Genomic DNA, 24,579 nt, shown 5'->3' on the forward strand with positions numbered 1-24,579 from the left:
GATGGTACTCATTTTTCCTTCTTACACGAGGCATCACAACAACGTTTCAGCAGCCATCGCCGGTCAACTGCTGTTTGTGTATGAGTAATCGGTTGGAAACTTTCCTCATGTCAGCACGTTGTAGGTGTCGCCAACGGCGCCAACCTCGTATGAGTGCTCTGAAAAGCTAATCATTTGCATATCACAGCATCTTCTTCCTTTCGGTTAAATTTCGCGTCTGTAGCACGTTATCTTCGTGGTGTAGCAATTTCAATGGCCGGTAGTGCATATGTTTCTAAGTCCTACTGCAAATCCACGTTAGTGATATGGATCTCTAATTCGGTGAATTACTCCTATTTCCTTTCTTGGGTATTGGTGTGATTTGTGTAACTTTCTAGTCTGTAGCTGCACGGTGTAGCCGCGCGGTCTTGGGCACCTTGCCACGGTTCGCGCGGCTCTCCCCGTCGGAGGTTCGAGTCCTCCCTCGGGCATGGGTGTGTGTGTTGTCCTTAGCGTAAGTTAGTTCAAGTTGGATTAAGTAGTGTGTAAGCCTAGGGACCGATGACCTTAGCAGTTTGGTCCCATAGGAACATACTACTAATTTTCTAATCTGTAGGCATTGATCTTTCAATGATAGCGGTTGTACATGACTACTAAGTTTAGAGATACAATCTGGACCGGAGCCGTGCCTTTACTGAATGACTTAAGATGCTTCACTACACAGTGGATATCTACTTCTAAGCTGGTCGTGTTGGCAGCTGTTCTTGGTTCGAATTCTGGGAGATTTACTTCGTCTTCTGTAGTGAAAGAGTTTCGGAAAACCGCGTTTAGTAACGCGGCTTTAGTGGCGCAGTCATCACTGACATCGGAAGTTTTATCGCGCAGTGAAGGTGTTGACTGCATCTTGTGCCAGTGTACATATGGCCAGGTTCTCTTAGGGCTTTCCGCCAGATTTCGAGGCATACTTTCGTTGTTAAAAGCATCTCGCATCGAATTTCGAGCTTCTGTAAAACTTAGCCATTCTTGGTGGTTTTGAGTGCCTTTAAATTTGGCATTATACTAAAAAGTAATTGAGATCCCCAACAATGTTGCAGCAAATAGTCGTAAATACAGGGCTACTATAAACCTATACCTACGTTGACATCGTAACTCTGAGAGGCACTACATCACAGAGGGAACATCCCTTTCAGTTATTAGGATTTTTTCCCTTTCCATTTACCGACGGAGCGCGGGGTTAATCTAATCGAGTCCTCACGACCCCTGTGTGAACGATACGTAGGAGGTTGCTCATAATTTGATGCCGATTCTTGAAACTTTGTAAGAAGTCTTTCTAGAGATAGTGTACGTCTACCTCCAAGAGTCTGTCAGTTCAGTTTCTTCAGCACCTCTGTGACACTCTCCCACGGGTCAGATAAACCTGTGACCATTCGTGCTGACCTTCTCTGTACACGTTCAACATCCCCTGTTTGTCCTGTCTCGTGCGGGTCCCACACACTTCTGCAATATTCTGGGACAGGTCGGACGAGTGACTTGTAAGCAACCTCCTTTCCACACAGTCAACATGGGTTTAGAAAACATCGATCCTGTGAAACGCAAATAGCTCTTTATTCACATGAAGTGTTGAGTGCTATTGACAAGGGATTACACGATCGATTCCGTATTTCTGGATTTCCGGAAGGCTTTTGACACTGTACCACACAAGCGGCTCGTCGTGAAATTGCGTGCTTATGGAATATCGTCTCAGTTGTGTGGCTGGATTTGTGATTTCCTGTCACAGATGTCACAGTTCGTAGTAACTGACGGAAAGTCATCGAGTAAAACAGCAGTGATTCCTGGCGTTTCCCAAGGTAGTGTTACAGGCCCTTTGCTGTTCCTTATCCATATAAACGATTTGGGAGACAATTTGAGCAGCCGACTTAGGTTGTTTTCAGATGACGCTGTCACTTATCGGCTAATAAAGTCATCAGAAGATCAAAACAAACTGCAAAACGATTTAGAAAAGATATCTGAATGATGCGAAAAGTGGCAGTTGGCCCTAAATAACGAAAAGTGTGAGGTCATCAACATGAGTGCTAAAAGGAACTCGTTAAACTTCGGTTACACGATAAATCATTTCAAACTAAAAGCCGTAAATTCAACTAAATACCTAGTTATTACAATCACGAACATGTTAAATTGGAAGGAACGCATAGAAAATGTTGTGGGGAAGCCTAACCAAAGACTGCGTTTTATTGGCAGGACACTTAGAAAATCTACTAAGGAGACTGCCTACACCACGCTTGTCCGTGCTCGTTTAGAATACTGCTGCGGAGTGTGGGATCCTTACCAGATAGGACTGCCGGGGTACATCGAAAAAGTTCAAAGAAAGGCAGTACGTTTTGTATTATCGCGAAATATGGGAGAGAGTGTCACAGAAATGATACAGGACTTGGGCTGGACATGATTAAAAGAAAGCCATCTTACGTTGCGACGGAATCTTATCACGAAATTCCAATCACCAACTTTCTCCTCCGAATGCGAAAATATTTTGTTGACGCCGACCTACATAGGGAGTAACGATCACCACGATAAAATTAGGGAAATCAGAGCTCTTACGGAAAGATATAGGTTTTCATTCTTCCCGCGCGCTATACGAGATTGAAATAATAGAGAATTGTGAAGGTGGTTCGATGAACCCTCTGCTAGGCTCTTAAATGTGATTTTCAGAGTATCCATGTAGGTGTAGATGTAGATGTAGATTGCACTCGCCTAATATTTTACCAATAAACCGAAGTCTTCCACCTGCTACACCAACGACTGATCTCATGTGACCGTTCCACTTAACAAAGTATTCCGCTCAGGTATTTGTTTGACTTTACCGATTCCACCTGTCAGTACTGATATTTTTAGTCATAGGATACTATAACTGTTCGTTATGTGAATTTCACATTTCTAATTTCTGAACATTTAGAGCAAGTTGCCAAGACTTGCACCATTTTGAAATGTTATCAAGATCTGCCCGAATATTTATGAGCTTCTTTCAAACAGAACTTCATTCTAGGTAACTGTGTCATCTGCTAAAAGCCTGAGGTTGGTGTCCATACTGTCTGCAAGGTCATTAATAAGCGACATGAAGCTACATCTACACCTATTGATGACTCAACATCTACATCCATACTCCGCAAGCCAACTGACGGTGTGTGGCGGAGGGTACCCGGAGTACCTCTATCGGTTCTCCCTTCTATCCCAGTCGCGTATTGTTCGTGGAAAGCAAGATTGTCGGTATGTTTCTGTGAGGGCTCTAATCTCTCTGATTTTATCCTCATGGGCTGTTCGCAAGATATACGTAGGAGGGGGCAATATACTGCTTGACTCGTCGGTGAAGGTATGTTCTCGAAACTTTAACAAAAGCCCGTACCGAGCTACTGAGCGTCTCTCTTGCAAAGTCTTCCACTGGAATTTATCTGTCATCTCCGTAACGCTTTCGCGATTACTAAATGATCCTGTCACGAAGCGCGCTGCTCTCCGTTGGATCTTCTCTATCTCTTCTATCAACCCTATCTGGTACGGATCCCACAACGGTGAGAAGTATTCAAGCAGTGGGCGAACAAGCGTACTGTAACCTACTTCCTTTGTTTTCGGATTGCATATCCTTAGGATTCTTCCAATGAATCTCAATCTGGCATCTGCTTTACCGACTATTAATTTTATATGGTCATTCCATTTTAAATCACTCCTAATGCCTACTCCCAGATAATTTACGGAATTAACTGCTTCCAGTTGCTGGCCTGCTATATTGTAGATAAATGATAAAGGAGCTTTCTTACTATGTATTCGCAGCACATTACACTTGTCTATATTGTGATTCAATTGTCATTCCCTGCACCATGGGTCAATTCGTTGCAGATACCCCTGCATTTCAGTACAATTTTCCATTGTTACAACCTCCCAGTACACACAGCATCATCGGCAAAAAGTCTCAGTGAGCCTGCGATGTTATCCACAAGGTCATTTATACAGGGTGTTACAAAAAGGTATAGCCAAACTTTCAGGAAAACATTCCTCACACACAAAGAAAGAATATATGTTATGTGGACATGTGTCCGGAAACGCTTACTTTCCATGTTAGAGCTCATTTTATTACTTCTCTTCAAATCACATTAATCATGGAATGGAAACACACAGCAACAGAACGTACCAGCGTGACTTCAAACACTTTGTTACAGGAAATGTTCAAAATTTCCTCCGTTAGCGAGGATACTTGCATCCACCCTCCGTCGCATGGAATCCCTGGTGCGCTGATGCAGCCCTGGAGAATGGCGTATTGTATCACAGCCGTCCACAATACGAGCACGAAGAGTCTCTACATTTGGTACCGGCGTGGCATAGACAAGAGCTTTCAAATGCTCCCATAAATGAAAGTCAAGAGGGTTGAGGTCAGGAGAGCGTGGAGGCCATGGAATTGGTCCGCCTCTACCAATCCATCGGTCACCGAATCTGTTGTTGAGAAGCGTACGAACACTTCGACTGAAACGTGCAAGGGCTCCATCGTGCATGAACCACATGTTGTGTCGTACTTGTAAAGGCACATGTTCTAGCAGCACATGTAGAGTATCCCGTATGAAATCAAGGCGGTGAATCGAGGAAGTACAGTACATACTGACGAAACTAAAATGAGCTCTAACATGGAAATTAAGCGTTTTCGGACACATGTCCACATAACATCTTTTCATTATTTGTTTGTGATGGATGTTTCCTGAAAGTTTGGCCGTACCTTTTTGTAACACCCCGTATATATTGTGAATAGCAGCGGTCCTACGACACTCCCCTGTTGCACACCTGAAATCACTCTTGCTTCTATTTCGAATCTACCATTTTGTCGTCTGTGCGACAATCTAGAGAAGGAACTACAGCGCAGTCTTCCTCTGTGAAACAGCTTTGGAAAAAAGACATTTAGTATTTCCTCTGTTTCAGTACCATTTTGGTCACAGAGTGTCTGGACATTTTGTTGTGATCCACCGACCGCTTTGACATAAGACCAATATTTCTTAGGATTTTCTTCCAAGTCAGTGCATAGAACTTTACTTTCGAATTCGTCGAACACCTCTCGCACAGCCCTCCGCACACTACATTTCGCTTCGTGCAATTTTTGTTTGTCGGCAAGGATTTGGCTATGTTTATGTATGCTGTGAAGTTCCCTTTGCTTCCGTAGCAGCTTTCTAACGCGGTTATTGTACCACAGTGGCTCTCCAGCCAAGATACCTCGCTACGCCCACCCTACCAGAATATCCTCAGTCCAGTCACAAATTTCGCTTAATGTCCCATACGGTCGTACTTTTGATAATAAGCGTACTTGTGGTACTGAGTGAAATGCTTTTCGGAAATCAAGGAACACTGCGTCTGCCTGGTTACCCTGACCCACGACTTTGAGGATGTCATGTGAGAATAGTGCGAGTTGGGTTTCACATGATCTATGTTATCGAAATCCATGGTGGTTGGCATGTAGGAGGTCGTTTTGTTTGAGATACCTTATTATCTTTGAGCTCAAAATATATTCTCTGTGTCTACAGCAAATGGGTGTCGAGGATATTGGATGGTAGGTTTTGTGGATCACTTCTGCTGCCCTTCTTGTAGACGGGAGTGACATGTGCTTTCTTCCAGCTACGGGGCATTGTTTTTTGTTCGAGAAATCTACAACGGTTACAGTTAACAGCAGGCCTGAATCATTCACTCGTTTCAAAAGTTCTATTGCACAAACATGATTGAAGCAAAAATAGAAACGTAAATTCACAACGTCTGCATTCTACCCACAACTTTGTGTTAGAAGTGCAGTGCTTGCCAAAGCAAGGGTAGATTACCGAATATACGAGACGTTTTCCTGTTAGTACGATGCAGAAGGAATTATGGAAAATAACCGACACGTAAACAGAGCATCGTGCGTTGATGTCGACAGTGTAGGGAATATGGTTGTCTCAGTAACCAGAAAAGGTGAAAAATAGCGAGACACGGTTTAATAAAGCCTTGTATTGCAAAGATAATTTCTGTGATTTTATGACCATGTTTTTCTGAGACAGTTGCTAGATAAGTTAGCAAGTGTGTGTGAGTTAACAGCCAGTCAGTGTTTACATACTTGTGCTATGTTCATATGCAGATAAAATGTATACATGGAAGTCTGATTAATTTCCTCTGATTTATGCGGGTTCTCAAGCCCTCGTGTGTATCTAAGTATTTCTGCGTGAGACAGCTTCCTGTGTAGTATCATCGTAACGTAATTAATTAGAACAGATTCGACAATATGGATCAGTGCGATAGACGGCGTAAAAAATATATCACATATAAAGTGGAAATATATCACATATAAAGTGGAATCTGAGCTATGATGCTGTGGCGCAAAAGCATAGTTCCTTTGCACTTCACATCTTTAAGACGGTCGCGTAAAACCCAGCTCGCGCTATTCGTCCACGAGACACAGAGAGCCATAGACACGGGTTCACAGGTAGATGCCGTGTTTCTTGACTTCCGCAAGGCGTTCGATACAGTTCCCCACAGTCGTTTAATGAACAAAGTAAGAGCATATGTACAATCAGACCAATTGTGTGATTGGATTGAAGAGTTCCTAGACAACAGAACGCAGCATGTCATTCTCAATGGAGAGAAGTCTTCCGAAGTAAGAGTGATTTCAGGTGTGCCGCAGGGGAGTGTCATAGGACCGTTGCTATTCACAATATACATAAATGACCTTGTGGATGACATCGGAAGTTCACTGAGGCTTTTTGCAGATGATGCTGTGGTGTATTGAGAGGTTGTAACAATGGAAAATTGTACTGAAATGCAGGAGGATATGCAGCGAATTGACGCATGGCGCAGGGAATGGCAATTGAATCTCAATGTAGACAAGTGTAATGTGCTGCGAATACATAGAAAGATAGATCCCTTATCATTTAGCTACAAAATAGCAGGTCAGCAACTGGAAGCAGTTAATTCCGTAAATTATCTGGGAGTACGCATTAGTAGTGATTTAAAATGGAATGATCATATAAAGTTGATCGTCGGTAAAGCAGATGCCAGACTGAGATTCATTGGAAGAATCCTAAGGAAATGCAACCCTAAAACAAAGGAAGTAGGTTACAGTACGCTTGTTGGCCCACTGCTTGAATACTGCTCAGCAGCGTGGGATCCGTACCAGATAGGGTTGATAGAAGAGATAGAGAAGATCCAACGGAAAGCAGCGCGCTTCGTTACAGGATCATTTAGTAATCGCGAAAGCGTTACGGAGATGATGGATAAACTCCAGTGGAGGACTCTGCAGGAGAGACGCTCAGTAGCTCGGTACGGGCTTTTGTTAAAGTTTCGGGAACATACCTTCACCGACGAGTCAAGCAGTATATTGCTCCCTCCTACGTATATCTCGCGAAGAGACCGTGAGGATAACATCAGAGAGATTAGAGCCCACACAGAAACATTCCGACAATCCTTCTTTCCACGAACAATACGAGACTGGAATAGAAGGGAGAACCGATAGAGGTACTCAGGGTACCCTCCGCCACACACCGTCAGGTGGCTTGCGGAGTATGGATGTAGATGTGGAAGCCAACTACTGTTCATGGTATCAAATCGTTAAGATGTTTCTAAAACTCGTATATAACGTTTTACTGCCCTTCAGAAGGTGCTCTGCAGCAGCGAATAATAACACTCAAAATGTGCTAAGCACTATACGGGCTAGGACGGGCCATCCCAAAATCTCTTTACTAGAGCTGCAGCTTATGTTGCGGATAGAATTCCCGTTGTGCGCATCCGAATGCTCACCCTATAGCTAGTTATACTCTATGGAATTTGTGCTGTTAGTTTGTTGAAAGCTTTTGACAGTGTTGACTGGAATACTCTCTTTCAAATTCTGAAGGTGGCAGGGGTAAAATACAGGGAGCGAAAGGCCATTTACAATTTGTACAGAAACCATATGGCAGTTATAAGAGTCGAGGGGCATGGAAGGGAAGCAGTGGTTGGGAAGAGAGTGAGACAGGGTTGTAGCCTATCCACGATGTTATTTATTCGATATACTGAGCAAGCAGTAAAGGAAACAAAAGAAAAATTCTGAATAGGAATTAAAATACATGGAGAAGAAATAAAAACTCTGAGGTTTCTCGATGACAATGTAATTTTGTCAGAGACAGCAAAGGGTCTGGAAGAGCAGCTGAACGGAATGGATAATGTCTTGAAAGGAAGGTATAAGATGAACATCAACGAAACCAAAACGAGGATAATGGAATGCAGTCGAATTAAGTCGGGTGATGCTGAGAGAATTAGATTAGGAAATGAGATGCTTAAAGTAGTAGATGAGATTTGCTATTTGGGATGCAAAATTATTGACGACGTTCGAAGTAAAGAGGATATAAAATGTAGACTGGCAATGACAAGGAAAGCGTTTCTGAAGAAGAGAAATTTGTCAACATCAAGTATAGATTTAAGTGTCAGGAAGTCTTTTCCAAAAGTATTTGTATGGTGTGCACCCATGTATGGAAGGGAAACATAGACAATAAACAGTTTAGACAAGAAGAGAATAGAATCTTTCGAAATGTGGTGCTACAGAAGAATGCTGAAGATTAGATGGGTAGACCACGTAACTAACGAGGAGGTAATGAATAGAATTGGGGAGAAGAGGAAACTTGACTGGAAGGGATCGGATGGTAGGACAGGTACTGAGGCATCAGGGATCACCAGTTTAGTACTGGAGGGAAGCGTGGAGGGTAAAAATCGTAGAGGAAGATCAATACATGAATACACTAAGCAGATTCTGAAGAATGTTTGTTGCAGTAGTTATTCGGAGATGAAGAGTCTTGCACAGGATAGAGTAGCATGGAGAGCTGCATCAAACCAGTCTCTGGACTGAAGACAACAACAACAGTGTGTCGATTCTTTTCGATGCCAACTTTGGCGATCAAATGATACAGGTGTGGTTACTGAGTAACGAAATCTAATTGTCTAATTGTTTTCACGACACGAGTTAGAATCTGCATTTAAGTTAGAAAGTCCGATAGCCCAGTCTATTACCATTATTACGAGATCTAACATTTTTTAAACATTGTTAGCACCAAACAGTACGGCCGTGGCTACGAATTATCATCGAGGTATTTTTGACTGTATCACTGAGAAACTTCAGTAACATTACTAAATTCAATGTAAACATGTTTTCGCGCTGTATGACGCCAGTACTCATGAACTTTATAGCAGCAGTGAGCCGCAAAAATATTCTGAACTTAGTCGCGCAATAGTAAACAATGAAGAATTAATTCTGAGCACATACGTGTGTTTAACTGTTATCAAATGTAAAGTGTGTAATCTATCCCTCCTTTATTGTTGCAACTGTCTGTATTGTTAACTCTTTTAATAAGTTTCGAGAGGAGTTGTTGTCGTTGTTCTGGTCTTCAGTCCTGAGACTGGTTTGATGCAGCTCTCCATGCTACTCTATCCTGTGCAAGCTTTTTCATCTCCCAGTACCTACTGCAACCTACATCCTTCTGAATCTGCTTAGTGTATTCATCTCTTGGTCTCCCTCTACGATTTTTACCCTCCACGGTGCCCTCCAATGCTAAATTTGTGATCCCTTGATGCCTCAAAACATGTCCTACCAACCGATCCCTTCTTCTAGTAAAGTTGTGCCACAAACTTCTCTTCTCCCCAACCCTATTCAATACCTCCTCATTAGCTATGTGATCTACCCATCTAATCTTCAGCATTCTTCTGTAGCACCACATTTCTCTCTTCTTCAGAAACGCTTTCCTTGCCATTGCCAGCCTACATTTTATATCCTCTCTACTTCGACCATCATCAGTTATTTTGCTCCCCAAATAGCAAAACTCCTTTACTACTTTAAGTGCCTCATTTCCTAATCTAATTCCCTCAGCATCACCCGACTTAATTAGACTACATTCCATTATCCTTGTTTTGCTTTTGTTGATGTTCATCTTATATCCTCCTTTCAAGACACTGTCCATTCCATTCAACTGCTCTTCCAAGTCTTTTGCTGTCTCTGACAGAATTACAATGTCATCGGCGAACCTCAAAATTTTTGTTTCTTGTCCATGAATTTTAATACTTACTCCGAATTTTTCTTTTGTTTCCTTTACTGCTTGCTAAATATACAGATAGAATAACATGGGGGAGAGGCTACAACTCTGTCTCACTCCCTTCCCAACCACTGCTTCCCTTTCGTGCCCCTCGACTCTTATAACTGCCATCTGGTTTCTGTACAAATTGTAAATAGCCTTTCGCTCCCTGTATTTTACCCCTGCCACCTTCAGAATTTGAAAGAGAGTATTCCAGTTAACATTGTCAAAACCTTTCTCTAAGTCTACAAATGCTAGAAACGTAGGTTTGCCTTTCCTTAATCTTTCTTCTAAGATAAGTCGTAAGGTCAGTATTGCCTCACGTGTTCCAGTGTTTCTACGGAATCCAAACTGATCTTCCCCGAGGTTGGCTTCTACTAGTTTTTCCATTCGTCTGTAAAGAATTCGCGTTAGTATTTTGCAGCTGTGACTTATTAAACTGATAGTTCGGTAATTTTCACATCTGTCAACACCTGCTTTCTTTGGGATTGGAATTATTATATTCTTCTTGAAGTCTGAGGGTATTTCGCCTGTTTCATACATCTTGCTCACCAGATGGTAGAGTTTTGTCAGGACTGGCTCTCCCAAGGCCGTCAGTAGTTCCAATGGAATGTTGTCTATTCCGGGGGCCTTGTTTCGACTCCGGTCTTTCAGTGCTCTGTCAAACTCTTCAACGCAGTATCATATCTCCTATTTCATCTTCATGTACATCCTCTTCCATTTCCATAATATTGTCCTCAAGTACATCGCCCTTGTATAGACCCTCTATATACTCCTTCCACCTTTCTGCTTTCCCTTCTTTGCTTAGAACTGGGTTTCCATCTGAGCTCTTGATATTCATACAAGTCGTTCTCTTATCTCCAAAGGTCTCTTTAATTTTCCTGTAGGCAGTATCTATCTTACCCCTAGTGAGACAAGCCTCTACATCCTTACATTTGTCCTCTAGCCATCCCTGCTTAGCCATTTTGCACTTCCTGTCGATCTCATTTTTGAGACGTTTGTATTCCTTTTTGCCTGCTTCATTTACTGCATTTTTGTATTTTCTCCTTTCATCAATTAAATTCAATATTTCTTCTGTTACCCAAGGATTTCTACTAGCCCTCGTCTTTTTACCTACTTGACCCTCTGCTGTCTTCGCTACTTGATCCATCAAAGCTACCCATTCTTCTTCTACTGTATTTCTTTCCCCCATTCCTGTCAATTGTTCCCTTATGCTCTCCCTGAAACTCTGTACAACCTCTGGTTCTTTCAGTTTATCCAGGTCGCATCTCCTTAAATTCCCACCTTTTTGCAGTTTCTTCAGTTTTAATCTACAGGTCATAACCAATAGATTGTGGTCAGAGTCCACATCTGCCCCTGGAAATGTCTTACAATTTAAAACCTGGTTCCTAAATCTCTGTCTTACCATTATATAATCTATCTGATACCTTTTAGTATCTCCAGGGTTCTTCCATGTATACAACCTTCTTTCATGATTCTTAAACCAAGTGTTAGCTATGATTATGTTGTGCTCTGTGCAAAATTCTACCAGGGGGCTTCCTCTTTCATTTCTTAGCCCCAATCCATATTCACCTACTATGTTTCCTTCTCTCCCTTTCCAGTCACCCATGACTATTAAATTTTCGTCTCCCTTCACAATCTGAATAATTTCTTTTATTTCAACATACATTTCTTCAATTTCTTCGTCATCTGCAGAGCTAGTTGGCATATAAACTTGTACTACTGTAGTAGGTGTGGGCTTTGTATCTATCTTGGCCACAATAATGCGTTCACTATGATGTTTGTAGTAGCTTACCCGCATTCCTATTTTCCTATTCATTATTAAACATACTCCTGCATTACCCCTATTTGATTTTGTGTTTATAACCCTGTAGTCACCTGACCAGAAGTCTTGTACCTCCTGCCACCGAACTTCACTAATTCCCACTATATCTAACTTCAACCTATCCATTTCCCTTTTTAAATTTTCTAACCTACCTGCCCGATTAACGGATCTGACATTCCACGCTCCGATCCGCAGAACGCCAGATTTCTTTCTCCTGATAACGACAGGAGGAGTAAAGGAGAGGAGTAAGATTCACAATAATCTTCTTATTTATCTTGTTTTCTCGTAGTTGGCTCCAGTTCTTCATGTCTAAGGGCTGATTCTTGAAGCTTACGTTTTCATATTTTAAGATCTCTTGGTTCCAATTGACATAATTAACTTTGAAGATATCTGCAATGTATTTTTTGTTTTCACGAATATTTTATTCTCACATTTCTCTATATCACGTTATCTTTCCAATTTTCACATTAACAAAACCGAAATTACATTGTTCTTCCCAAATATAAAAAAACACGTCCGATAACATCAGAGGCATGCCCACTACTACCTCACTCTGTGGTTATATCAATGTTCAAGAGGGTTTACAAATTTTCTTGACAAATGAATTTCTATTAATTTAGAAATGAATCCAGAAATAAACACAATAAATAGAATCAGATTGCGTAATTAATAACAAAAATTTTAAGTGCGCCAAATATTTCGTCATTTCAAATTTTTCTAAAAAAAAATATTTGTAACTGTGAATTCAGAGCTAGTACATATCGATTGTAACAAAGAAAATAAAGTAATTTGTTTTTACAGATTTTAACTGGAAATGTAACACATTGTGTTCAAGAAATTTTTTTTTAGAGAAACAGCTGAGACAATAATGACCTATTCAAAATTCGAAAATATTTCTGGTATCGACTTCTTCTGTTGAGAAAAAGTACTTCTAGCGGAGGGTGTCCCTTTACAAGTGCAACTGGTTATTCCATAGAAGGATTTTCAGAAAACATGCCAGCGTATTTTCGAGTTTGTGGTACGTTATTCGAAACTCATCTTTCTACCTATGCAGTTAAAACTTTCAGGTACGGTCTGTTTCAATATCGACAGTGACCGCTAGCAGTCTATGTAGCATCTAAAGGTGAGTGATAAATATAAATTGTGTACTGCCCTCGTTGGACATAATTGGACATACAAAAGGAAGAGACACGTTTCATTTCGTAATATGCCATATACAAGTATAGGCAATGCAACCAAATCCATGCAGATTGCAAAAGTGTATATGTATGTGTGTGTTCACATCTTTTAAACCACAGGGCCGATTTAAACGAAACTTCGTACACATATCCCTTACTGACAAGCAACAATCGCTAAGGGCGTATTAACCAGTTACCTACCATAGTTCAGGAGATATTACGGCATAAAGAATGAGCTGCGTGAAAAATTGCTGTATCACGAGTGACGTTTGCATGTATTACTTATGTGATAGTATCTGTATTCGTAACATACACTACTGGCCATTAAAATTGCCACACCACGAAGATGACGTGCTACAGACGCGAAATATAACCGAAAGGAAGACGATGCTGTGATATGCAAATGATTAGCTTTTCAGAGCATTCACACAAGGGTGGCGCCGGTGGCGACACCTACAACGTGCTGACATTAGGAAAGCTTCCAACCGATTTCTCATACACAAACAGCAGTTGACCGGCGTTGCCTGGTGAAACGTTGTGATGCCTCGTGTAAGGAGGAGAAATGCGTACCATCACGTTTCCGACTATGATAAAGGTCGGATTGCAGCCTGTCGCGATTGCGGTTTATCGTATAGCGACATTGCTGCTCGCGTTGGTCGAGATCCGATGACTGTTAGCAGAATATGGAATCGGTGGGTTCAGAAGGGTAATACGGAACGCCGTGCTGGATCCCAACGGCCTCGTATCACTAGCAGTCGAGATGACAGGCATCTTATCCGCATGGCTGCTACGGATCGTGCAGCCACGTCTCGATCCCTGAGTCAACAGATGGAGGTGTTTGCAAGACAACAACCATCAGCACGAACAATTCGATGAGGTTTGCAGCAGCATGGATTATCAGCTCAGAGACCATGGCTGTGGTTACCCTTCACACTGCATCACAGACAAAAGCGACTGCGATGGTGTACTCAACGACGAACCTGGGTGCACGAATGGCAAAACGTCATTTTTTCGGATGAATCCAGGTTCTGTTTACAGCATCATGATGGTCGCATCCGTGTTTGGCGACATCGCGGTGAACGCACATTGGAAGTGTGTATTCTTCATCGCCATACTGGCGTATCACCCGGCGTGATGGTATGGGGTGTCATTGGTTACACGTCTCGGTCACCTCTTGTTCGCATTGACGGCACTTTGAACAGTGGATGTTACATTTGAGATGTGTTACGACCCGTGGCTCTACCCTTCATTAGCCGGCCGAAGTGGCCGTGCGGTTAAAGGCGCTGCAGTCTGGAACCGCAAGACCGCTACGGTCGCAGGTTCGAATCCTGCCTCGGGCATGGATGTTTGAGATGTCCTTAGGTTACTTAGGTTTAACTAGTTCTAAGTTCTAGGGGACTAATGACCTCAGCAGTTGAGTCCCATAGTGCTCAGAGCCATTTGAACCAATCTACCCTTCATTCGATCCCTGCGAAAGCCTACATTTCCGCAGGATAATGAACGACCGCATGTTGCAGGTCCTGTACGGACCTTTCTGGATACAGAAAATGTTCGACTGCTGCTCTGGCCAGCACATTCTCCAGATCTCTCGCCAACTGAAAACGTCTGGTCAATGGTGGCCGAGCAACTGGCTCGTCACAATACGCCAGTCACTACTCTTGATGAACTGTGGTATCGAGTTGAAGCTGCATGGGCAGCTGTAGCTGTACACGCAAACCAAACTCTGTTTGACTTAATGCCTAGGCGTATCAAGGCCGTTATTACGGCCAGAGGTGGTTGTTGTGGGTACTGATTTCTCAGGATCTATGCACCCAAATTACGAGAAAATGTAATCACATGTCAGTTCTAGTATAATATATTTGTCCAATGAATACTCGTTTATCATCTGCATGTCTTCTTGGTGTAGCAACTTTAATGGCCAGTAGTGTAATAAAAGAAACATTGTCGATATCATAAAATTAAAACGTGAGCTCGTAAATTAAAGTAACACTTTTTAAAATTAATTATACAAGGAGGACAATGAAATTTACTTATTTCGAGAGGTACTTTACCACAGTTGTTCACAAAGAAACCATGTGTTTTCATATACATTAAGAGACTTAAACGGAAGTAGACACACGCACATGATAAATATTTCCCCCTTGTCTCTCACACTGCTACCAAATTCCACCATGCGTACCGATCAGGTGTTTTGGCAGAAAGGACACAGGAAAAAAACAAAGTTTCGTGAATTTGCGTTCTAGGGACGTTCATGTTTAAATGTTGCAGATAGTTCATTTGCAATAACACATGCATACCGGATAGCTACAATGCCGCAAATGTTGCGTCGTTCATGTTGTCAACAGTGGAAAACGAAGCGCCGTTTTTTTCACTTACTTTGGTGCAAGAATAAACGGTGTAAGGAGTGTGTCAGAACTCTTCATTACATTGATTAAATATTGCACTGAGCATTGAAAACAATATAGCCAACTTAACGTTGTTCTTTGTATTGTGCAATATTCTGCGTTCTCTACATAAATAAATAAGCACTCAGATATCGATAGTAACAATGTGAGGGCGAAACATGGTAGGCGATTCTAAGCATTGTTGTGAGACGAGGTCTGTCTGCAAGAATGGAAGTAGTATTGCAGTCGGGAGCTCGGGGACAGAAGACGTCGGTGATGGCAGATCTTACGACACTCAAGGCCTGGTTTAATTTACATGGCCAGGAGAGATTTAGATGGCTTGGTTACGCATGAAGATGGATTAAAGGTAAAATTCGCAACCATAGCGTAAAGTGCAATTGGAGAGTTAGGCTCGTGATTGTTAGTCCGACTTTGCAATAATCTCATGTTTTGCTTGTCAGTTAAAGAAGCCTCCTTACTCTCCAAATAACAATAATTATTCTCCACATCGAATTCATAAATATTCTGTGGTTATCAAAAGTTAATGTAAATTTCAAATTGAAATAATTTGTTAATCTGGCACTCAGACATTATTGATACTTATAACAACTTTAAACATAGCTGTGTGCAGCAACTGTGAAAATATTTTTTGTAGTAAAGAACAGCCCACTGGTTGCAATGGATTTTATAGTCGAATTGACCATGGATTCTACTCCGAAACTAAGGGAGTCTTCATCAGAATTTATATTACCTAAATAAGGGGGATACAAAGTTAGTCATAAATAAGAAAAATACGGGACAGTAATAATTAATATTGGCATATAAAGATGTACTTACATACGTAAAACGTTCAGTATTGCATCTCTCGTCGTACATTTTTAACACCAAAAAGGCCACGTCACATAATAAAACATCCTATGTAAAAGTTTTACTGTCATTTCTCGTTAAGAATTAAAAGATTGCCGCTAAGGGCTGCTTGTGTATACTGAAACAGGTGGCGTCAGACAGGGTGGCGCGTGCGCCGGCTATAGTGCGATGTGGACATGAGGTGTCTCGCCATCTAGTGATGAAAATTGGTAACATCTGCTTTACGTGATAGAAAGGTTACAGCAGTTTGTATAACAGATGTGTCTACAACTTTTAAACATTTTTTAGTATGAAGACATACTATAATTTAAACAACAACAATTACTGAACAAATTTTTCATAATTTCTTACTGCTTTTAAATTATAATATGTCTTCATACTATAAAATGTTTAAAAGTTGTAGACACATCTGCTATACAAACTGCTGTAACCTCTCTATCACGTAAAACAGATGTTACCAGTTTTCATCACTAGATGGCTAGACACCTCATGTCCACATCGCACTATAGCCGGCGCACGCGCCACCCAGTCTGACGGCACCTGTTTCAGTATACACAAGCAGCCCTTAGCGGCAATCTTAAATTTTTAACTAGAAATGACAGTAAAACTTTTACATAGGATGTTTTATTATGTGACGTGGCCTTTTTGGTGTTAAAAATGTACGACGAGAGCTGCAATACTGAACGTTTTACGTATGTAAGTACATCTTTATATGCCAATATTAATTATTACTGTCCCGTATTTTTCTTATTAATGACTAACTTTGTATCCTCCTTATTTAGGTAATATAAATTCTGATGAAGACTCCCTTAGTTTAGGAGTCGAATCTACAGTCAATTCGACTATAAAATCCATTGCAACCAGCGGGTGGTTTTTTTACTACAAGAAAAAATTCTTATAAGGTCATTGTCAGGCGTTTTGCCATTATTAATACTTGTGAAACTATTATTGGTCATGGTGATTTCTGAAGTTTTTAAATAGACTTAATTTATGAAATTCCTTCTTACAAGTTATTAAGTAGTTCACAGGACCCAAGCAAACGCCTTTTTATTAAATTCATTCCGAGTAACAATAAGCTTTAGCCACTGCTGCTGCTGCAAATTGCTGTAAACCACATGGAGAAAGGCAGTCATCTAAATAGGTGAGTGCAAAACTTAGGGCCAAAATAGAGACACTGACACACCACAACATGTCATGTACTCTAATCCAGTAAATTCCGTTGCACAGGCCAGATTCTGTATCACTTGTAAATTGTTATTCAAATACGCAGTCAGATAGCTTATCGAAATGCTTTAAGTTTTTCATGTAAGATCTGTTGAGGGTTTAAATGACAGTGAAACTGACAGTCATACAACACGCACACAGCGTTATACAGGTTAGATCCCCATTACTTATCGAGTCCATTTTCTCAGACGTAAATATTTTTTATTTCTTGTAGTTACGTTACAACGGAACTAACTCTGTGTTCGTTTGCTGCCGTCACCGCAAAAATTTAGTGTTTCTAATTTTCAGTATCTTCATTTTGAGTAGTTACAATGTCTCTTGTTATACGGAAACATTATCTCTTTTACGTTGTGCCTCGAAGAAGGACGCTAATGGCTCGCACTGAAAGCTGAAGAGCTAGAGTGAAACAATTTTTACGTAGACAAGGTAATAGGAATAATGTAGACGTTGATAATGATAATCCTTTTTTGTTTTGAAAGATACATTTTAATGTTCACTGAATGTAACTGCAAATAATTTTGAGGCCTATAATTGCGATATGATGAATTTACACTCCAGATTGCGTGATGGAGGTCATTACGCATCTGAGGTTATCTTGTGTAATACAATGTCATCCACGTTATGTTGTCGTAGGTTAATCTGTCACCGTTAACACAAAATTTATTTTTCAACACACTGCATCTAGGACTCACTTCAAATGGTCGAACAGCTACAGAAAAATCAAAGAATTATTTCAAGAGTACTCGTAGCTACAATGCAGCATTTGCTATGGGTCGTTTGTGAGGGTAGATTTCAGTTTTACGTGGAGTGTATCCCTTGAAGAAAGGTGACCCTTTTTTTATCACAGGTCAGGTCTACTTACACAGTAGGTCGAATTTCGACCACAGGTTATACTAGTACAGTAGAACCTCTCTAATCCGTCACCTTCGGGACCGGGACCATGGTCGGAACGAAGAAAATGTCGGATTATCCGAAAATCTAATATTTATTGCAAAAAATACAAAAAGACATTTGGTACAAAAATTAAACGATTTAAAAACTAAAAGACGTCTACAGTAATAAAAAAAAGATCTTTTTTTACTCAGTGTTAAACAACAGATTAACTAAAAAACGTCTCCACACACTATAATATGTATTGGTTTTAAAAGGAAAAACGATAAACAAATTACAGTACTGTACTGTACTTAATAACGTATAAACGATATATACTGTAAACTAAAAAATGTCTATAGCACTGTATATAAAAAACGAATTTTTTTTACAAAGAAATAAACTACTGGATTCTGTTCGATGTATTGAAGGGCGATGTCAAAAGCGTTTTTTTGCATCGTTGTGTGAAATCCGGGTGTGGGGATCGTCTTCGCCGTCCGAGTCCTCATTCACAGTTTCCTGGATAACAGAGGCAACAATCTGGTCGTCATTGAGCTCTTCAAAAGTGTCACAGACTTTGTCACATTCGTTGATTCACTCTTCAACTTCATTGGCAGGGACGTTCGGCCCCAGAGTTTGTAGATCTGTAACGATTTCCAGTGCGTCGTTCGTTTGCTCAGCTTCGGTATGCTCATTTTCAGTCATAACTTGTGGCCAAAGCTTACGCCACGATTTTCGCAGTGTGTCAGGTTTCAGTTCAACCCATGCTGCAGCGATTGTGTAGATAGCATCTACACACGGATTCATTTGAAGCTGCGAGCGTTTTTGTTGGCCACATTTTAAAGTTCAGCCCTGTCTCGTCGGTGTTATACACTTGGCAGGGTAACAGTTCATTTTCTTCTACAGTTTCTTGAAACTTAACGGAAAACTCCTTAGCAGCTGCGGCATCGGCAGACAGTTTTTTACTGGAAATGGAAACAAATCGGACACCATGACGAGTTTTCCAACGATCAATCCAGCCTTCACTGGCAGCAAATTTACTTTCGGCTTCCAGTTTTTTTGTGCAAAACTATCGCTTTTTCTTTGAGAATTGGCACGGATATTGGAGTTCCTTTCCTTCCTTCTTGACAAAACCACATCCACAATGCGTTATCAAGCAGTTCAAGTTTCGGCTTTTTTAATGTTTTGAGATTCTTCAGAGTGTTTTCACCATCAATCGTAACTGTATAGGATTCAATGTCTTTCCGATTCTTCCTCCAATCGTTAATTGTCGTAACACCTACATTCAGTTCCTTTGCAATTTTTTCTAGCACTGCTAATTTTTCATTTAGTGAAAGAGTTACGTATTTACATTTGAATCCAGACATGTTGAAAAACAGACAACTCTACACACAATGGATCTACAGTAATAAGTACTGTAGAGAACACAGAATAAAGCAAACAACGACGTTTTTTAATCCCAACAAAGGCTAAAACTGCACAATAGCGTACAGTATAACAATATGCACAGCGATAGACACCGCAACAATGGCGCGACGGGCGTCCAGTTAGTGACAAGTCAGCAAACGCTCGTGAGCCTGAGCATGGTCGGACTAACCGGAGTGACGGACCATCCAAGGTCGGATTAGAGGGGTTCTACTGTACTACCAATACTCAGATTTTCCAGTTGGTCCTTTACTTTCACAGCAACACACACTGACATGTCTTACACTGTACTTACAGTTGTTTCCAGTTGCTTACCTTGTGGACGGTAGCCACTTCCACAGACACAGAAGCCCTTTGGGTTGCACGTGCCGTGTTTGCACTCCCGATTCAAACACAAACGCTCAACACACTGCCCACCACTGTCCTCGACCAGGTGACTGGGACACACACAACTGCGTGAAAGAGCATCAGCAAACAGTCAAAAATTGCTTTATTAAGCCAACTGCTAATATTATTCGAAATCCATTCACACATTTAAATTATGGTCATTCTGTTTTTAAGTCTCGAAATCTAACCATATTTTGAGAGGCCAGTCAGAATCGTTTCTTGAGTGTTTTTATATTAGGAAGCTATGGACCCCATCGGCTCGTTACAGAGTAGTTCATTCTGTTTAATAGACTGTTAATCCTTGTGGCCGTTTTGCATTGAGAATACTTGCAAGGAGCGCAAGCGGACGTAATACACAATGTGTGTGACGTCGCTAAAGAATAAATTTCCATTCCCTCACGACAGTCATTACTGATAACTCAGATACTTCTTAGCCCCCATACTCATTTCCCTTAACGGAGCGAAGTCGCAATGTTTACAGCAAAAGGTAACGAAATAAATCATAATGTAACAATTCAGTTAAACTGAGGTAACAAAAGTCATGAGATTTTATTTGTTACTTATTTACACATCTAGCTCCGTAGGACCAAATTGAGGGGTAAATCTCCAAGGTCATGGAACCTGTCAGTACATGAAATTACAACATAAAAGTAATAACAGATAAAATTAAATGTTTATGAACCCAAAAAATGAAGCCATAAGTTTAAGTAAACCCTATCAACAACATAACATAAGAATGAGCCTAATTTTTCAAGTAACTCCTCAACAGGAGTGACCCATGAGGAAACTCTTCAGTTCCGATTTGACAGAGCGTGGATTATTGCTGAGATTTTTAAATTCTTGTGGTACCTCATTAAGAATGGATGCAGCAATATACTGCACACCTTTCTGTACAGGAGTTAAGGATGTCCGATCCAAATGCAGGTTGGACTTCTGCCGAGTATTAACTGAGTGAAAGCTGCTAATCCTTGGGAATAAGCTGACGTTGTTAACAAGGAAGGCAGTAAAGAATGTATACATACGGAGGCCAATGTCAAAATACCCAGACTAGTGAACACGGGTCGACAAGAGGTTCGCGAACCTACACCACTTATTGCCCAAAATGCCCATTTCTGAGCCAAAAATATCCTTTTAGAATGGGAAGAGTTACCGCAAAATATACTACTATACGACATACGCGAATGAAAATAGGCAAAAGTAGACTAATTTTCGTGTCGAACTATCAATTACTTCAGATACTGTTCGAATAGTAAAAATGGTAGCATTAAATCTTTGAACAAGATCATGAACGTGGCCTGTCCACGACAGTTTGCTATCTATCTGAACATCTAGAAATTTGAACTGTACAGTTTCACTAATCATATGTCTATCCTGTGAAATTAAAACGTCGGATTTTGTTGAATTGTGTGTTAGAAACTATAAAAACTGAGTCTTACTGTGATTTAGCGTTAGTTTATTTTCTAGAAGCCATGAACTTACGTTATGAACTGCACTATTTGAAACAGAGCCAATGTTGCACACGACATCCTTCACTACCAAGCTAGTGTCATCAGCAAGCATAAATATTTTAGAAATACCCATAATGCTAGAAGGCATATCATTTATATAAATAAGGAACATGAGTGGCCTCAACACTGAACCCTGGGGCACCCCTCATTTGACCATACTCCACCCAGACCCCACATCACAGCCATTTTGCTGTCTGTTGTTAAAGTAAGAGGTGAAGCAATTGTGAGCTACTCCCCGTATTCTGTAATGGTCCAATTTCTGGAGCGATATTTTGTGATCAACACTATCAAACGCCTTAGTTCTTAGTTAAATAAAAAAATATGCCTAGATTTCGAAACCTTTTGTTTAATCCATCCAGTACCTCACAGAGAAAAGATAACATAGCATTTTCAGTTGTTAAACCACTTCTAAAGCCGAACTGTACTTTTGATGGCGAATTATGTAATACTCGTATAAAATGATCAATTATGCTTAGATAGACAGCCATTCCAATAACTTTGGCAAACACTGATAGCGCAGAAATAGGTCTAAATTGTCTACATTATCCCTTTCTCCCTTTTTATAGAGCGGTTTTACTACTGAGTATTTTAATCGCAGGAAATAGACCATTCTTAAAGGAAAAATTACAAATATGGCTAAATACAGGATAAGCAATACATCCTAATATCGCGCCGGACCTCCTTTTGGCCAAACAGCTCGACGTGGTATGGACTCGTGAAGCCGTTGAAAGTCCCCTGCAGAAATATTGAGCCATGCTATCTCCTTAGCATTGCGAAACAGTTGCCTGTGCAGGATTTTGGGCATGAACTGACCTCTCGATTATGTCATACAAAGGCCCGGTGTGTTTCATGCCAGGCGATCTGGGTGGTCAGATCATTTACTCCCGCTGTCCAGAATGTTCTTCAAACCAATCACGAACAATTGTGGCGCGGTGACATGGTGCATTGTCATCCACAAAAATTCCATTGTCATTTGGGAACATGAAGTCCATGAATGGGTGAAAATGGTCTCCAAGTGGCTAAATATCCAAACGACCAAGTCTATTGCATGTAAACACAGCATACACTATTATGGAGCCACAACTGTTTCCAGTCAGTTGTCGCTTTAGTGGTACCAGAGGACTCTGAATTCAGCCAGTGGCAGAATCGGTGATTGGGGAGTACCAGGGAGGTTTCTGGCCAGGACGGTCAACAGTAGATCACATCTTCAGTCTCCGGCAGCTCACTGAGAAACTGGGTGAATATGATAAAGACTTGCACATTTTATTCGTTGATTTTAAGAAGGCCTATGATTACATACATCGCAAGGGCCTGCTCAACTGTTTAAGGGAGTTTGGCATAGCAGAGAAACTCATCAATCTGATAAAGATCTGCCTGAACGAAACACGTGCAAGGGTGAAGATGGGAAATCGCGTAACTGAGGAGTTTGAAATTGTGACAGGACTCAGGCAAGGAGATGGGTTGTCCCCTATCCTGTTCAACTTTGCCTTCGAGAAGATCGTACGCGAGACCTTCCAAGAGAACGAAGGGATTGAAATCGAAGGAAAGAGACTGGCATACTTAGCACATGCAGACGACATCTGTTTACTCTCTAGGTCGGAAGAGGAGTTGGAGCAAATGACCAAAGCACTAAAGGAAGCTGCCATCAAATTTGAGCTAAACATAAATGAAGCCAAGACAGAGTACCTTGTTATGACGCGTAGTCATTGTCAGACTGCTGATCATCTACAATCACTGCAGGTTGGGGACCATTCCTACAAGAGAGTGCAAGAATTTAAATACCTAGGGGCATTTTTAACTGAGAACTCGTCATGTGAAGCAGAGATCAATGCCAGAATACAAGCAGGAAACCGATCTCACCACAGCCTAGCACAACTGCTTCAGTCCAAATATCTCTCCAGACAGTTCAAGATTCGACTGTACAAAACTCTGATCCAGCCTGTTGTTCTATATGGCTGTGAGACATGGAGTATCCGGAAACAGGACTTCCATAAGCTCCTTGTATTTGAGAGAAAAGTGCTTTGGAAGATCTCCGGTCTGGTTCTGGATGCAGATACATGGGAATGAGGATCAGATGCAACCAAGAGCTTGAGGAACAATACCAGCAGCCCAACACAGCAGGAACTGTCAAAGCCGAACGAGTGCAGTGGGCCAGCCATGTGGCCCGGATGGAGGATCACAGATGGCCTCGGAAGCTCCAGGATTTCACACCTACAAGAAAGAGACCGTCAGGGAGACCCAAGAAGCGTTGGAGGGATGGCCTGCATGAAGATTTAAACCAAGTGTCAATAGATGTGAACGGATGGCGGATAGCAGCAATGGACATAATACAGTGGAGGAGGAAAATTGTAGATGCGTGCGGTCCACTGGGCCTGATCACGTAGTAGTAGTAGTAGTAGTAGTAGTAGTAGTAGAGGACCCAGTTGATTCCATGTAAAGGCCGCCCTCACCATTATGGAGCCACCACCAGTTTGCACAATGGCTTGTTGACAATTTGGGTCCATGACTTTGCGGGGTCTGCCCCACACTAGAGCCCTACCATGAGCTCTTACCAACTGAAATCGGGATTCAGCTGACCATTCCACGGTTTTCCATTCGTCTAGGGTCCAACAGATATGGTTAGGAGGCGATGTCGTGGTGTTAGCAAAGGCCAGCGCGTCGGCCGGGTGCTGCCATAACCATTAACGCCAATTTTCGCCTCACTGGTACTATTGGATACGTTCGTCGTACATTCCTCATTGATTTTTATTTATTTATTTATTGTTCCGTGGGACCAAATTAAGGAGAAGTCTCCATGGTCATGGAACGAGTCAATACATGAAATTATAACACGATTGTAGAAACAGATAA

General features: G+C 41.2%; 1 protein-coding gene across 1 annotated transcript in view; it reads right to left on the reverse strand.

The window, feature by feature from the left end:
- Positions 1 to 24,579, reverse strand: part of LOC124552539 (platelet endothelial aggregation receptor 1-like) — a 187,556-nt gene that overhangs the window by 129,522 nt on the left and 33,455 nt on the right. The window contains exon 4 of the mRNA XM_047126857.1: positions 20,150 to 20,286. Coding sequence (XP_046982813.1) covers positions 20,150 to 20,286 — 137 coding nt within the window. The remainder of the gene's footprint in view (positions 1 to 20,149; positions 20,287 to 24,579) is intronic.

This window comes from Schistocerca americana, chromosome 10 (genome assembly GCF_021461395.2).
Source record: "Schistocerca americana isolate TAMUIC-IGC-003095 chromosome 10, iqSchAmer2.1, whole genome shotgun sequence".
In the NCBI taxonomy this organism is placed as follows: Eukaryota; Metazoa; Arthropoda; class Insecta; order Orthoptera; family Acrididae; genus Schistocerca; species Schistocerca americana.